General features: G+C 40.4%; 1 protein-coding gene across 2 annotated transcripts; it reads left to right on the forward strand.

Moving 5' to 3' along the window:
• Positions 1 to 1120: 1120 nt before the first annotated feature.
• Positions 1121 to 5303, forward strand: LOC137266351 (temptin-like). Of its 2 annotated transcripts, none has more exons than XM_067801837.1 (3): positions 1121 to 1300; positions 4124 to 4274; positions 5223 to 5303. In XM_067801837.1, exons 1-3 carry the CDS (start codon positions 1145 to 1147, stop codon positions 5264 to 5266), a joined length of 351 nt encoding a protein of 116 aa, XP_067657938.1. In that variant the 5' UTR covers positions 1121 to 1144; the 3' UTR covers positions 5267 to 5303. The 2 variants fall into 2 exon arrangements, with proteins under 2 accessions (XP_067657938.1, XP_067657937.1); XM_067801836.1 differs by having other exon boundaries at positions 1124 to 1354.
• Positions 5304 to 18004: the final 12701 nt, after the last annotated feature.

Genomic DNA, 18004 nt, shown 5'->3' on the forward strand with positions numbered 1-18004 from the left:
CTTCAATTGGTATTTAAAGTTATCTTAATTAACAACGTAAACGTTACAATTTACAATAAAGAACGAAACCAGAAGAAACACTACTGTCAAAAATAGGACTCGAAACAGCAGACTTTTAGTGCATACCCAAGTCTCAAATTTGTTGTGACTTTCCCCAGTCCCATGTTTATATTAATCACATCGGTATTGAAGTTTAGGAAAAATGTGTGTATGAGTGGGTGGGTGAGTTTAGTTTTACGTCGCACTCATCAATATTCCAGCCATATGGCGGCGGTCTGTAAATAATCGAGTATGGACCAGACAATCCAGTGATCAACAACATGAGCATCAGTCTGCGCAATTGGGAAGCGATGACATATGACAACCAAGTCAGCGAGCCTGACCACCCGATCCCGTTAGTCGCCTCTTACGACAAGCATAGTCGTCTTTTATGGCAAGCATGGGCTGCTGAAGGCCTATTCTTACCCGGGACCTTCACAGGTCATGCGTGTATGAGAACAGTTCATGGGTTCTTATATGGGAACCAGTTACTTATGGTTTTATCGTTACGGGTTTCCTGTTTAATTTCAGTTTGGCCTATACGTATATTGTCTCGGAGATTTTAATTTGGAACAACAGATGACGTGAAATGGGGTTCAACGTCGTACTTAAGGATATTTCGCTCACCTGACGACGTGCATGCGTAAGTATGCGTGGCTGCTCGTACTAGAAATGAATTGAGCTGTATTTATAGTGCAAGCTAACTGAGATACCATGTCACAATTATACATACCCCACTCAGACACATTATAATGACTCCGAGACAACCCATACTTCTTGTAACTGAAAACTGACGAGCGCCAGGGATCAGTAAATACCATTTTTTCCCTTTCTGTTTGACGAGGATCGAATCTGTGGTCTTTCGCTTTATGGGCGGACGCTGTAACCACCTTAAGAACGACAGAAGGCACCAGGAAGTAGACTAAATGAACTCAATTAAAGCTCTTTGTAATGCACTCACGTATCATATTCTTCAACGAGTGGGACTCCATTGTTTAACCTGTGCAATTACAGTGTATCGCCTCGGGTTATCAAATGACACTGTTTGGCACATATACGACCCACGTGCAAGTCACGCCTTGCTGACACACCGGAAGTGTTATGTATGACCCCCAGCAGGTGGAGTATGTTCATGATGTTCTTGGCCTGTGTGCTATGTTTGTGTGCCGCTGGTGTCCAGGCCATCCCCAGCTTCCTGGACAGGATCCCTAACGGCCAACACGTGAAACACCCCTGCAACCCGGAGGTTCCCTGGAGGACGGTGGGTCATAGCAACATGATGGGCGGTAAACATGCTCTGAATGCGTTTGGGAAGGTGGGTAGTACACGTTGTACCTGACACATGAGGTGTTGTAATTAAGGTTTAATTATAGGTGTCACACCTGTATGGGAAGGGTTTAATATGACGTTTGATTTATCTTGTTCTTGTTTATATTAGAAGAACGTCTTTGGCCAAACTTTCCGGCATCAATCTTTCTGTCTTGTGACAGGCATCATCTTCATTCTTATAAGACTAGATTTCTGGCCACCGTGGGTTCGAATCCCACATTTGCTTGCTAATGGTTGCAGACTTGAAAGCACCACATCCGCAACTACGGGATTTAGCAAAGTATTAAACGTCTGTGATTTGCACCCAAATCATCCTTCATCCTTCGGAGCTTGTGACAACACTCCGACGGTTGTAGTTGTATGCTTGATATACTCGTGAACCCTGCGTTCTATGTGGAAATCTCCCACACATGGAACTGTTGATTTTTGTTGCGGTGACCACCTATGTTACTTGGCTATGATATGACCTTTGTCTAAGCAGTGTTTTCCTTCAGCGATCGTAACGCTCACGTAGCCTTCCAGCAATAGTTGAGCAAGGTCGCAAAGATGGCGCGTTTGTCAGTAAAAGGCAAAGCCGAAACACACTTGTTCAGGGGCTAGCCCAATAAGACGGTGTGAGAGGGAGTGGGGTAAAGACATGGAAACTACATCTCAGTATATACACTGGATGTAATCTGCAAATGTTTGTCAAAGATCTACAAGGACTGGGCAAAATTCGAATTGGGAAAGAGAATATAAAGAAACACATTGGAGAGAACAGTATGGGGGCCGCGGGCACATGGCTAGGTGGTCGACTCGGTTAAGAAGAAAGGGGAACAAACCTAAGTTAAAGGTTGAAGTTTAAGTCTAAATATCCCCGTTCTGTAAGTAAGTAATCAGCAGGTGGTATGGATTCTGTGTGATGAGACATTGCCGTAACCAAAACGCTGGTACAGCTGTAAATGTTTGACGTGTCAAGGAAAGTAGTTCTTACGCAGAACAGCGCTGGAAGGAACACCTCCTTCCAACCACACCTCAGGGTGGACTATGTGCGTCTGGCTCTGTTACCCACCATACGCCTCCCAAAACACGGAAAACCCATTGGCTGTTATATATTATTAAAACAAATTACTATGACGGTGTATGAAGCAAAATGGAGCCTCGTTGTTCCCGACTGAGCTTGTTATAATCATAGCTCTACCAGGGCTGGAAACAGTAACACCTGGTGTCAAATATTGAAACATACTAGCACATACTAAAACACACCAACTCATGTTGAGGCTGGGGGTGGAAAAACCACTTGAGTGTCCTGCGTACCTCTCTACAATATCCGCTTTTATTATTTCATTAACTCAAAACTTAAGTTTGAAAAGCGGTTTCATTACCCAAACTTACCCAAAGCTAGATGTTAAACATTTAGACTGTATTGATCTCTACTTCCAAAGTGTGATGACGTAGGTAAAGATGAAGCTTGTCTCACGTCAAGGACACAAATCTATTATTCCTCGAACAGTTGGAGTGCTGTAAATGCTTAATGGTTTGACAAACACAAACAGGTCCACAGCAGATTTTCAATTGTTGTAAGACAAAACAAACCCACATCTGTAATCTGGTTCAAAAGACTGATTATTTGACTTGCATAACAACTGCAAAATTTGGTCTGCAAAACAGTGTGTATGCAGTCACATACGGCGCTATGGTCTGAAGCTCCCACGGAGAACACGTGTATCTTTAGTCGGTAGTACAGCGGGTAATGTGCTCGCTTGTAGCTCCAAAGGGTCAAGATCGAATCACCTGTGACTAAAATATATATACTCCACCGTCTTCTCAACCCCGACCACCCTTCCGCAACGGCGCTACGATGTAACTATATATGCAAAACGTACCAGTATATCATGTGTTGAATTCCTGTTGCCATGACAAGTTGTACAAGCAACAAAGACAGGTGGTCACGCTGTAGGTGCGGTTCTTAGTGTTAGCTTGCTGTTTAACGCCACGCTCAGCAATATTCCAGGTATATGACGACAGTCAGTAAATAGTCTGGACCAATCAATCAAGTTATTGACTCTAGGAGCATCGATTAACGCAACTGGGATACGATAACATGCATCAACAAGTAATGAACCAAGTACACGATCCTGCTCGTTTCTTCTTACAAGTAAACCCCCTGAAAACCAATAATTATTCTCTTCATCAGTCCGTTGTTCATGGCAAAAATACATGTGTAAACTGTTCATCTTCGATCAGGTGAAATTCTATATTACTGAACAGCAAAAGAAACACAGCGCTGTTTTTAAAGATTGTAAATAGAAGACATAAACATGAACGCTTACTTTTTATGAGATTTCATTTTTTTCGAATCTTTGCTGTTCAGGCAGTTCACATGAAAGGACATGTATTATTTTATATATATTTCCAGAGTTTCGCTCAATACATGCCTTGTGAAAAACCGGAAAAAATACAAGTACTTACATGTGTTCCCTTATTTGTTTCCATGAGTATATATAGACCCCCTTGTGTATCACCTATGGTTGTTTGTCACTGCATCGCCGATGTACATGCTGTCACAGCTCCAGATTCGATCCTTCAAAGTTTACAACATTCTCTTCCCACAGAGGTTACTCCTGTCGTATCTTCCTACGTAGGGAGATATGACAGGAGTAACCTCTGTAGGAAGAGAATGCATTGTAGTGTGTTTCTAATAGTTTCCACCATATATCAGAGGATACAGGTTTTAGACCTTTTTATTATACACATTTGGTTTTCATTATTTCAGGATTTCCGTGCGGAGGGGTATACGTGGACAGTTGCCCTCTGTAGGAGGGATTCTGACGGCGACGGAAGAAGCAACGGTGATGAACTCGGTGACCCTAACTGCACCTGGCCATTTGGTCAGACGACTGTCAGTCGCAACATATCACATCCAGGTGTGCCATTTGATATCGTGTTATGAGGGAGCGAATGTTGCAGCTGGTTTAACGCCGTCGTTAATAGCAGTTATGTCACGACCTGTGAAGATCATGGGTAGAATTGATCTTCAGTGACTCAGAGTCGTCAGAGGCGACTGACGGTGTCGGGTGGTCAAGCTAGCTTACTTGCTTGACTCATGTCACGTATCATAATTGCGTCTGCTGTGGATCACTGGATTTTTTGTTCCAGACTCGATTCTTTGCAGATCGAGGTCAAATAGCTGGAATGTTGCTGACTCACTCACTCACTACATAACGCCACATGCCTGCTTCAGGTGGAAAGAAAGACGGAAGCTTCCAAACCTTTGGCTGAAACCCATGAGCACAGGTGTACATGCTTCTAGCCTACGAACGCCGATCTGTGTGGCGATTTGGGGTACTAGTCACTAGCGCACGTATAATTACTGCTTGTACTAGCCTGAACTACTCGGTCTTATAGTGCCAGCCAACTCAGTTGCCATTACACATGCGGACAGTGCTTGTTGTCAAGCCTTAGGCGAACACAAGGGTAGAACAATACTATTTTTAACGTCCATCATAGAATCAGTCTTGTATCCATGTTTGATGGTAACTGAAAAGGGATTAAACCACCATATCTCTATCATAGGCGGCAATCTTATCCGGAAGTCAAACTCGATAGGTTCTATTGCACGTAATCGTACTCTGATGGAGTGGAGTGTTGCTAATAATATCAATCACTGAAATGCATGGTATTTCAGGCAGCCATCACATGGCATAATGTTGGTGAAAATCTCCAAGCAGGAATAATCCTTATAGTTTGATGACAACACCATAGAGTACATGCCTTGAACTTACAAATGATGGGTTGATTGACTCCGCATAGGCGAATATCTAAGAATTTGTACAGTAATATTAAACAGTAATACTCTCCTGTTTTTCTTACAGGCATTGTCTGTAATGGGCCACACTTACGTCATCATCGGAAGTAGAGTGTTTACTTCATGGTGAATAAACTTGAGGGAGTAATCGCTGGGTCGTTATGTCTTATAGGAAACACATATGCAATGTTTCCAAAACTTTATCCCAGACGGTGGGCATCTGAAGCAAACATCTCAGTCCGTCATTCAGGGAAAGAACTGTGCTCAAATCAGAAAGTAACGCACACACTAACAGATCACAATGGGCGATCTGTTTGCTGTAGCTTGTTTCAACTGTCTACGTACCCATTAACGCTTGTGACTGGCATTGGCGACATCTCCGTCATGGCATGACAATACGGGGACGTCCGCTTTAAAACACGCTGCGCACTTTATAACATTGCGTGCAGTCAGACGGAAGGTCAAGGTAATATGTGAATTATATAGGTCGCTCAAGACTTATTATTCAGCAAACCAGCTTCAATCACGGGGAATAGTCAACGATGATCTCTGATGCTTACGCTGTATAACACCATCCACTTTGGTGGGCACTTTCATAACCCAGTTTGTGGAACAGAGAAACGTTGCAAGGAAACTTTCTGGAAATTACATTACGTGTCATTTTGTGCCATCTTGAAACGCAAACAACTCACAGTTAAGAGAAATCAATGGGGTGGAATGGTACAACACAGGACGAGAGTTTCCTTTCATAATCAACATACACATGACAGAAGCCTTGTTCATAATGGCATAACACCCACGACTTGGACTGGCCCAGTTGCGCCAGGTACATGAATATTTTTGTGGGTTTCACAAGTGGTGAACAAAGGTTAAACACCTCTATTACTTTGGGTCTAAATCCCTCAGAAACACTTTATTCAGGGAGGATTTAGTTATTTGTAACACATGTTTGTCATAACAGGCATCTTACGAGGTCGGGTGGTCAGGCTCACTGACTTGGTTGATGCATGTCAATGTATCCCCAGTTGGGTATGTCTGGTTGTGTGTCAAACATTAACATTGACTTACGACACCGTAGCGCCAAGACCTATTCGTGGAACAAATGGGTAGATGTAGCAATCACGTAAACATGGCGTTACTGGCGTTACCATCTCCCTCATCGACCTTCACATCCAATCTGCTGGTCATGGAAATTGCATTGAATATGACACACAAACAAACGGAATGGCAATCAATTCGACCCTTCAATTTAATCCGACGGAAAGTATATCCTGGGACATCATGACAGTAACACAGAACATACAGCTATAAGACATTGACCCAAAAATACCATCTTGAATATTCCGGGGATATACATGTATTTTGTTGTGAGGACTGGACTCCCAGATTCCTAGAAATATCATTTAAAACAACTTGATTCCATACTATTTTGTTCTGTATATGTAGCAATGATCAAAATGAATGACGTCTTCAGTCTTTACACAGAACAGAGAGACAAAAAGCAATACCCGTCACAAACTGCTCTCTGGTAATGTCTAATAGAGTGGAACCACCGTGGACTATTTCACACAGGGAGCCTCATCGTGATATATTCATGACACACTGCACACATTAATACACCCAGTACTATTGGCATTACTCCTGGCGCCATAGAATCCGCAGGGGATGACTTACAGCCGTCGTATTGTACATGTGACTTAGATAAATGATCATTTTTGCATGCATTAAAATAAATGGTACAAGGAAAAGCCTGGCTTCACAGGTCTCAATCGGTAATGGGGACAGTGTGTTCAGAAGCACATGTAGTTTGTTAAAAATGTGCAAATTATTTAGATTTTCTTAATTACAGTCACTGTTTCTATTCACTTATTGTTTGTGGGGGACAAATAATTTTATGGCCGCCCTTGGTCGCCTTATCAACGACATCAGAATCTATGTCGAAATGTCGCCTGTGTCGAATAATGAATCCGTATAATATATCCGTAAAATCTGCCCTTAATCTTCATCTCCTCAACTTCTAGAATGCCAATCAAAGAGGCACAAACGAGGTTGTATGTATTTGGATTTGTGGCTGCCCATCGCATTTCATGAGGAAATAAATGTTATTCATTTTAGCCGTCCTTCTACACATACCATAGGTCCCCATTAAGGTGAGAGAAATAGGAAAATCTATCCAGAAAATTCAGCATTTCATGATTAAAGAACAGTGTTCAGGAGTTAACTTTCCCTCTTGTAGCGACAGGCATTCTAAACATTAACATCCCGTAAGAAACTCCGTATCAGTGTAGACTGCCACAGTTAGAGGACTAAGTGTAGACTGTCACAGCGGTAGGACTAAGTGTAAGACTGTCACAGTTGGAGGACTAAGTGTAAGACTGTCATAGAAGGAGGACTAAGTGTAAGACTGTCACAACGGTAGCACTAAGTGTAAGACTGTCACAACGGTTGGGCTAAGTGTAAGACTGTCACAGAAGGAGGACTAAGCGTAGACTGTCACAGTTGGAGGACTAAGTGTAGACTGACACAGTGGAAGGACTAAGTGTAGACTGTCACAGTTGAAGAACTAAGTGTACAACTGTCACACCGAGGGTACAATGTGTAGACTTTCACAGCTGCAGGACAAAGTGTAGACTGTCGTAAATGGAGGACAAAGCGATGGCTGGAGAGCAAAATGCGGGGTACTGTTGTTTTTTAGATATGTTTCAAGCAAAAGAAGGAAGTGAAGGTTCAGTTTGGTGCAGAGTACGGAGAATTAATGCGAAAAGTTAAAAAATACGTTCCACACCTGCAACAACTTGAGACCTGCTGGGCGCTGAGTGTATGAAATAAAGGCTCTGCTCATGTTTTCTGAACTTGTTTTTGCTTGCAAATATGAATTATTAAAGTAGAAATGGTTTTGTCTGTTTATTTTCTTTTGGGACTTTTTATTGTATTTGACAATAAGATCTAAAAAAGCCTTCTTCTGTTATATTTCACTAGAAAACAAATATGGAACGCGTGGCCACACTGAAATCAACACGTCTATTTTTTACGGAAATGCTTGTAAAAAAATCCACGCCGCTAATACTTCCTCAGAATACAGTCTTTAGAATCAAACAGCTTCCTTATGCGTCACGAAAGTAGCTTCACTGTGCCAGCCTTGGGTAAGACAACGCTAAAGTAATGAAATTAACACGTTGGGCCGATGAAGTCGCTTACATCAATGAGGTACAGGAATGCGGCGCGAGGACATACAGTTGATCTAATATCGGCTAATTAATCCTGGCATATCCTTGAGTCAATCAGTAGCGTCAATCATGGGGGTTGACCCTCCCGGTGCTGTTTGTTTCAATTACAGACCTAGCGAGGGGGAACTACGCAAGTTACAGTCCACTCAAGGGGTATAGCTTGTAAGAATAGAACGTTCACAGCGCCGCTGTGGCTGTTACCTTAAATTATTTATCTAACACGCTACCTTTGTTATGGTTATAAATGAAAACTTCGTGGACGCACATTGGCAGTTGTCGATAGAAATGGTTACTGCTAAACGACCTTGAAAGTGTGACGCCTGAAACAATTCGTTTGGCGGTTGTCTTAAAATAAATTAAATTAACATTGATTCTCAACCTAAAATACACAATGCTTTTCTTTTTGTTCTGAGGGGATTATAGATACCATCTGCGGCGAGGCGTCCTGTGCTTCTGACTTTAAGACCTGTACGCACAACTGGTCCCTTCCTTTTACTGTAAGATCTGTACGCAGAGGTGCCCTGTATTGCTTACTGTAAGATCTGTACAGAGGGGTGCCCTGTGCTTCTTATTGTAAGATCTGTGTATAGAGGTGGCTTGTTCTTCTAACTGTAAGATCTGTAGATAGAGGTGTCGTGTGCTTCTAACTGTAAGATCTGTGAACAGAAGTGTCCTGTGCTTCGAACTGAGTGAGTGAGTTTAGTTTTACGCCGCAATCAGCAATGTTCCAGCTGTATGGCGGCGGTCTGTAAATAGTCGAGTCTGGACCAGACAATCCAGTGATCAAAATCACAAGCATCGATCTGCTCAACTGGGAACCGATGACATGTATCAACCAAGTCAGCGGCCCTAACCACCCGATCCCGTGGTTGCCCCTTACGACAAGCATATTCGCCTTTTATGGCAAGCATGGGTTGCTGAAGGCCTATTCTACCCCGGACCTTCACGGATAGCTTCTAACTGTAAGATATGTGCATAGAGGTGCCCTGTGCTTCTTGCTGTACAATCTACACACAGAGGTGTGTTGTGCTTCTTACTGTAAGGTCGGTGCATATGTGTCCTTTGCTTTTTACAGTATGATCTGTGCATAGAGGTGTCATCTTCTTCCTGTAAGATCTGTGCATGGGGTGTCCAGTGCTTCTCACAGTAAGACCTGCGGGCTGAAGTCTGTACAGTGACATGGCCAGTGCTTCTTACCTGTAAGATGTGTGCAGTGAGATGGCACTCCTCTGTCATGTTCAGACAACAAGTGTTCTGTTTCAATGTGTGGTGAATGTTTGTTGTACAGACGTGCTGGAGATTCCGATAGAGGTCAAAGTAATGACCGGTGTCCCTTGTAGTCCGTTCCGCTCGAACGCAGACAGATGGATTGCAATCTAAGTCGAAAACTACTAAACATAAAACACTCAATGAAAAGATGATCATAATCAAAGCATCACACCAACTCTTCGAGACTTTTGCAGAATTTTTCTCCCAAGAATGATGAAGTTGTTTAACAAACTATCGTTAAGATAGTGACAGAGTTCACTGTTTGTTACGAGGGAGGAGTGCAGAGAAAGGGAAAAAATTGCAAAAAGTATTATTTAGTTACAAAATTCACTATTTCTTAACAGTATTTTCAATCTTCATGACGAATGTATTCAATTAACGTACAGGTTTTAGATATCATAAGTTGTGTTACTTCTCTGTCAATATATACTATCACTTCTCGGTTTCACTACACATAAACCCCATCAGGTTTCATTGCTGATTCGTCTCATAACTAATAAATGAAAAGGTTGATTTCCCTTCACATAGACATCTGTTTTCAGTTCTTTTGTCTAAACAATTATCTCATATACTACACACATGAATGGTTAGCATTTCTCTTTTGTTCCACTTTAAGTGTACTTTCTTTCAGAAATAGCTTAGCTTTTAGATAGAAAACATTCAGATAAAAAATGGTTCTTGTTTTTATTGCTGGAGTGCCGAGCTGGCGTTACATTTAAACTTCCTCACTCTAGGCCACACGTTCGTGGTTTGTAGATTTACTTCAAAGTGCGTTCGATGTGAGAGGCACATCATCAATTTCTTCTGAGAAGAAACTTGCTTGTCGTTGATGAGCATTAGAAAACAAAATGATATATCTATCAGTATGGAATCAATCTTGTTTGGTGAGACTCAGTTGCATCATTGCCATGTAAACTCGGAAGACGCTAAACTAACTGTACCTAGTTTAGAAAAAAAAAGACGTGGAGCTACTGAGTACAGACGTAAGATTGTTGGGGTTTTTTTTCATAAAAGCTTGCAATATGTATTTTTCCAAAATGTATTCAACTACTAAACGCATCCAGCATCCCACTAGGCACATATATGTGCCAACGAAGAAATAATGTAATGTCCTAGCGTTTGAATGAATGACACGCCTGTGTACATCTGTGATATCCTTTTATAATGGAATCCGAGAAGGGACATTGTTGCGCTGTCGCATTGTCTCGTGTCGCGTTTTAGTGATTTTGTTTCACATATCTTACATAGGGGGACAATGCGACAACGCGACATATTTTGACCTTGAAAATTGTTGCTATGTCGCGTGTCGCACTTTGGAGGAACAGAGAAAATGTTATTTAAAACGCGACACGCGACATCGCGACAAATGGGCTAAATGTCGCGTCGTCGCATTGTCGCGCTTTGGTTAATTTTTGCCTCATTTTTGCTTGTTTTTGAGAGGGCGACAACGCGACAATGTCCCTTCTCGGATTCCATACTTTTGTCATGTGTGCATATGCTTTTCGGCAATCCTGTGTAATGTCCTAGATATGATATTTAAATGAATCAGTCTTGTGTATGCCCATGACGCCTCTGGTCGTCTCTACATATGCTCTTCAGCAATTGTGTGTAGTGCCCTAGTAAATGAAACACAAGCCTGTGTACATTTGTAACGCTTTTGGTCGTCTCTAGACATGCTTTTCAGCACCACAGTGTAATGTCTTGTATATGACATTTATGCATTTAAATGAATCGATTCTGAGTTCATCTATATACACATATATATGTACATGTATGTATTGTTTCGAAATGGGTGGAGGTGTAACGAATAAGTGGAAATTTAAAAAAGAAATAGTGCACAGTTCTCAAGATCAGCTCAAGAAATGAGGGTACAAAAAGTAACATGTTAAACTGTCAAAAGACACCAGTTCCGCACTCGCTCAGTCTTTGTACCAACTTTAATCAAGAAGAAATAGTGTACAGTTTTCGAGGTTTGCTCCTAAAACGTCGACCATGCTTACCGCATTCCCTCGGGATAAGGTGGTATTAAAACCGACAGTCCGCCTGGGCGGCATGTTTCCGGAACAGATGGCTGATGGGACGTAAAACTCAACTCATCTCGTGAGGTATAATAATTCCTCACCAAGAACATCCTAATCCGAGACAGATAGTTGTGTTAATAATTTTGGATGTGTGTTTGAGAAGGAGTGGGTATCCGACCTGTATTGTCGGAGGCTTTAGAAAGTTTGATGACAGAAACCGAACTGGGTTTTAACGCTGTTTTGAACAGTGACACTGTTCTATCATGGTGCAATGGCTTCTTGTTTATGGAAAACCACAAGAAGAGTGTCACTTCGCCGAAAGACATGAGTACTTGTATGATGCCGAAAAACAATCCAGGCAACCCGGATTCAAACTCAAGATCAAAGGTTCCTCTCAAGCCCAAAGTACACAACTGTGAATTTCTGCACATTTGGACATAAGACCATCTGTGCCTTCTATGAAAAAAGAAGATAAGATTAAAACTAGCAGAGATAAATGTTAACGCGTTGCAAACTCTTCTTCATTCTAATACGCTAGGTCACCAAGCAAGGCATCCTGCGGCAAGGCAATGGTGAAGTACTTGACCTTCATCATCAGTCAACCCCTTTCCCGCATGGCCTTATGTTTTGTGGGCAGTCTGTCTTTTGTAGACTAGGAGTCAGTCAGCTTCCACTGCGCCTGTTTTAAGCATGCACAAGCTTTCTTTGATGTAGGATTTCCCTGTGGTGTGTCCTCCATTGAAGCAGGATTTACCTCGTCAACAATTTGTTCATGTCGGATTTCCCCATGGTAACCTTTCACTAAAGTAGGATTTACCCCCTCAATAGTTTGTTCGTGGGGCATTTCTCCATGGTAACCTTTAGCTGAAGCTGGATTTACCCATAGTAACCTTTCACTGAAACAGGATTTACCTCAAGTCAATAATTTGTTCATGGAGGATGTCCCTATGGCAACCTTTCACTGAAGCAGGATTTACCTAAAGTCAATAGTTTGTCCATAAAGGATTTCCCCATGTCAACCCTTCACCGAAGCTGGACTTCATGGTTTTCTTTAACCAAATGTTTCCTATCTATGCCTGGGAACACCTCCAGTTTAATACCCACTGAACTAAAGCTGATGTCATGTCAAGGAGGTCCACACACGCTGAGTGGGTGAGTTGTTTTATGTTGCCTTTAGCAATAATAATCCAGCAACCTCAAAGCTAATGGACAAAAGGAATGAGCTTCACACAATGTACCCATGTGGAGAATTGAATCTGGGGCAGGAGTGTGGTGAGGGAACTCTTTAACCACTAGGCTACCCCTAGTTACACACATATTCACATTCATAACTCCAGTGATCTATTATTCTCCTTATGGTCTATGTTCATTAACACTACAGTCAGCATTATTTCGGCTGTGTTATCAGTGTCAGCAAAATATACTGAATATCAAAAGAAAGGCAAGTTTCAATAAAATGAAATCTCATAAAAGTAAGCGATCAAGTTTATGTCTTCCATTTAAGAACTTGACAAGTCAAGCCATTGTGTTTCTGTTGCTGTTCAGTATAGCTTACTCCTTCATTTCAAACACTAACGCTGATATTTCTGTATATAAAAAATGTTTATTGACAGAAACCCCATGCTGTACATGAGCCTGCTAAATGCTGCACACAACCTACACAGATTGTACAAGTGGAATGACAGCCTCACTCATTCACAGATTCCACACAGAAAATCGCTTAATCCCAAGCTTGTAGAAAAGGCAATAAGTATCCATTATAAAACCTCACTGCAATAGCTACTAATTGTAATGAATTTCTTCCTGGCAAAAATTGGTGTAAGTTACAAAGATATAACAGAAAATGTTACAAATGAATACAATATACAGACAAGTACATCATGGAATACTGAGAATACATGTTGCATGTGGTGGTAGTATCCTTAAAGCTTCATACAATACTTTAAGTAAGGAAAATATTGTACCGGTAATTGTTTCATTGAATGATTAACATGCAAATGATGGAGTACAGGGGCACATTAATGACCGTTAACAAGTGTTGCCCAAGGTACCAACAGTTGCTTTATATTGCTTGCACGGGGCTGTTCTGCTGATTACTTACACCAATATGCCAAGATGAAAATACTAAATACTTAAACCAGACTCAATTCAATTCTTGTTTTATAGATTTTTGTCCTCAGAAAAAAATCAGTCAAATTAATGTTCCTTTTAAATTCTAAAAGCATTTTACTTCTGGCAGTTAATGAGGTGAATACAGGGAAAAGAAAAAAAAGCTAAAGACATTTTTTGGCCAATAAAACATTACAATGTTATTGTTGGAGCAGGGAAAAACTACAAATTTGGATCCATGGAAAAATATGACCAGAAGATCAATAAAACAAGAAAAAACTGGTCTGGCCTTATCTTGGTCTACAGCAAGTTTCAATATCAAAATTGTGTCAACATGATATAATAAGGAATATGTATACTGTTTATCAAATGCTGGCACCTATAAATTTCTGTCATAACAGCTGCTTCAAGATCATGTTTAAATATACAACTCTGACATGCATTACTGAAAGGAATGGTACCCAATGAAATTTTCCCCACAGACAGGGATGTATTTGGTACTCAAAATTAAAAATAAGTATGCTCATAGTAATCCATGTACTAACAGAATATCTTTGGGCATCTAAAACAGTATTTCCAGTTCTTGACTTTTTAGAACAAGGGGAAATCATCTTGTAATCACATATTTTCAACATCATGTTCCAGACATCTCAGTAATGCTTTAGAAAAAGTGAGTTGGGGATCGACAATGAAATGAGATCACTGGACATTGCTTGTCATTAACATCTGAATATATACAGTGTTTCCAGTAACAGGGCAAGCTCAAACATAAAACAAAAACAACATGTAGCAGCAGCAGTAGCATCACTTTGAGTAGTAGGTAAAATACTCCTCACACGAAGTTAGAGATGACCCAGTACTTTCATATTACTCTAGTACGGGACAACTATTTGGATATATTGTTGGGGCTTAAGCCAATCAAATAGACTGTCCAAGAAAATACTTGAAAAATATTTATGTTTCACACTTGCAAAAATAAATTAGCTGCCTGAATAGGCTGGTGCAAGAGAGCTATTTTACAATATGTATGGAGCCAAATAGTCTAGTTAAAAAAACCCTTCTGGTTTTGCAATGAAAAATGTTCTAGTCTTGATGTATTTTTTAAGGCCTCAAGAAATCAAATGACTGTCGCCAGTATGAAAGAATTGGGTAATCTGAACTTTCGTTTTAGTTGTATATGTCTCAGTTCAATTGGAGATTGAAGTGTGTAGTCTATATTCACTGAGTACCAGATAAACAAGAAACAAGCACTATAAGGGAGTAAAATCAATGTCAAGAAGTTATATACTTCAATGACAAGAGTTACAATAAAATTAACAAAACAGATCTGTGATTGTTAGGATCTACAACTAAATGAGATCTTACAAGGATAATAGGCAAATATGGCTGTAGGAGTTAGCTCCCTTTATATGACCAACCATATTTCTAAAGCTAATCATCTGGACCTAACTCTTGAACACATTTAATATGGAAGTTTCCATGGACAAATTCTCTATGTGATTGTGAAATACAATTCATTCTGGACTAAAATATATCATATTTCATGCCTTTTTCAGTGTTTTTTGGATTTGTATATTAGTTAAAATAATATGCCAATATCAGCACAGTCACAATAAAACATGTTCTAAAAGCATGACATTGAAACAATATAAAATTACATATGCCATGTACAGAATATATGCTTTATATGGTCTATCAGTTGTACTCAAAGCAACAGCACACATTTCATTAACTGCTCTGAATGACAACGCCATCTTACTCACATGAAATCTTACAGTACAAAAACATTCAGGCAAAAAGCATATCAGCACTGTATATGATTACAGACAGTCTCTAAAAACCATACAAGTTATCAATACCATTAGAAGCTGTTTACATCTTGACTATGTCTGTATATGAAAATATTCTCTTTATACAAATCTCTGTAACCCAGAGAGGAGAAAGTTAATATATGTATATACAATTGAACATTTATCACAGTTAGTTCAACATGTTCAGTAGGTGAAATACTCTCACCCACCACAGCAGTGTTAGAAAGACAGTGTCGACACAGTAGCAGTGTCATATCAAAGAAACACTCCCAGTTACGTATGATCTACAAAAACGTAACCAAGCGTAACCTCCTCTTCTACAACAACTGTACCCCTTGCACATAATAGCTGCCCTGCCCCCACCCTTAACTGTTCCTCTGATCCACTAACAATTCCCCATCCAGCATCTTAACATTTCTGTCCCACTCCTGTTTGTCAGGCATGAGAATACGAAATTAACTTCAAACGTTATTACCCTCTGCCTTTAGAACCAACAAGGCAGAGGTACACACAATTGTATTCTTCTTAAACAAGAATTCTTCCCATTCTTCAACAAACATACACTTCTCATGCATGTTATCTACACTTCTAATTCTAGTTTTGGAAACAAGAACATTTTCGATTTTAGTCTAAAATTCCAGTTCAGCTCAGAAAAAGATCTATTTCAGCCCACTCAAAAGAAAACGTCCTCTAAACGCCTACTGAAAACAGGTATGGTTCCCACTTCTAGCCTACTAAAAGACTATGTTCCTTCTTTTGGTCTACTGAAGAAAAATGCGTCCAAACATTGTAAAGCATAATATTAAGCAAGAACAGATCCAAATGAAGTATACTGAAGGACATTTCCTGTTTTGTTCTACTAAAAAAGAACATTTCCCTTTTTGTTCTATTCAACAGAATACATTCCATTTTGGTCTTCTAAATAAGATGTAATAAATGAAGTGGATGAGGGCAACAACCTAGTCTCTCACGTGCATACTGTCAGTACAGTGTTGTACAGTGTTGTGCAATGGCTTCAGCATACAAGCTAGACCCCCACAACATGCAGCCAACACACTAGTGCTAAGAGACTTACATCAGCATGGTATTTTTTAGTATCACATGGTTTCGGAATTCCTTCAAAAGCTGACTGCAAGAAGAGTTCTAGTGAGACATTTACGTTATTTTTCAGTATTTTGGTATTGCAAGAAGCTACGTGTGAAATCTGCTTAACAATACATGGACCCTCAACTTCTGCAATCGTCAATGTATTTTACTTGTCAGAATTTTAAAACAAACACAGCGGACAGTGCCATATTTGATACCATTGTTTCACTTTCCTAAACCTCAATTGTGAGAGTTGTTTTTGTGGAGTGTGACTGTGGGGCATAAGCACATGATAAACAAGGTGCCATAAGTCATCAGACATTCTCCATCATACCACGTCTTCATAGCTCATCTACAGGTTTAAAATTTCTATCATCAATTTCAAAAGGTTATGGTTGACTTTATATGATTATGCTTGGTTAAAATGAAACTGGACCAGAGTTCATCAATGTCTTGCCACACGTTAACAAGTTACCAGGTAGGTGAAAGCCATGAGCACAGGATTGATGCAGACAAAGTCTCAGTGAATCATTTCACGACTAGTGAACTGTGAGCAAACCGAAGTGACTTACACCACTGGGCCACATATGCCTCAGGCCCACTTAACACCATGAAGTAAATCAAAACGTCCTATAGAAATAAATACAAAAGGATACATCTAGCATGCCATGCACTCAACAGAAGTACAAATGAAAGAGGAAGTTCCATCAAAGTAGTCCTCATTTCATAATTACATCAATCACTTCTTTGTAAAATATCTTGGATAGGTGTGAGTATAAACAGGTTCATTTTGATTGGCAGGTGATCCCCTGAAGCTGCAACAGCTGCGACCCTGACCCTGGCCATAAGGTGCAATAACTGAGAGCAAAAGGCTCTGTGTAATTCATGGCAATGGAGCCATTGATTCGACACTGGTGCTGCAGGCTCCTCACTGTAGTTCAGTCATAATGTGCCATGTGACAATATTGCTAAGTAGGAAACCAATCAGGTGGTATATCATGGATAAAGTATGACTGTATAAGCTTGTTCATACTGCCTGGATAACTCTCTTATCAACATGGAGGTTATTGGTTGGTACATGAGGAATACACGTGTTAAAGCATAGGACATTAAGATGAGTGGCTGCTACAGCTGGTTATGTATTGCAAGAATGACGTAGCGCTGTTAATGAGTTGCCACAAGGAATGATGAAGCCATTTAGTTAGGTGTGACCCAGTGAGGACTTCTGACGTCCGTGCAATGAGGAATGGTTTAACGACATAGCATCTTCATCCATGGAAAGTTATTGCTATGGCGGATACACTTCAATTCATGGAGGAATGGTAT

Source organism: Haliotis asinina, chromosome 15, assembly GCF_037392515.1.
Source record: "Haliotis asinina isolate JCU_RB_2024 chromosome 15, JCU_Hal_asi_v2, whole genome shotgun sequence".
In the NCBI taxonomy this organism is placed as follows: Eukaryota; Metazoa; Mollusca; class Gastropoda; order Lepetellida; family Haliotidae; genus Haliotis; species Haliotis asinina.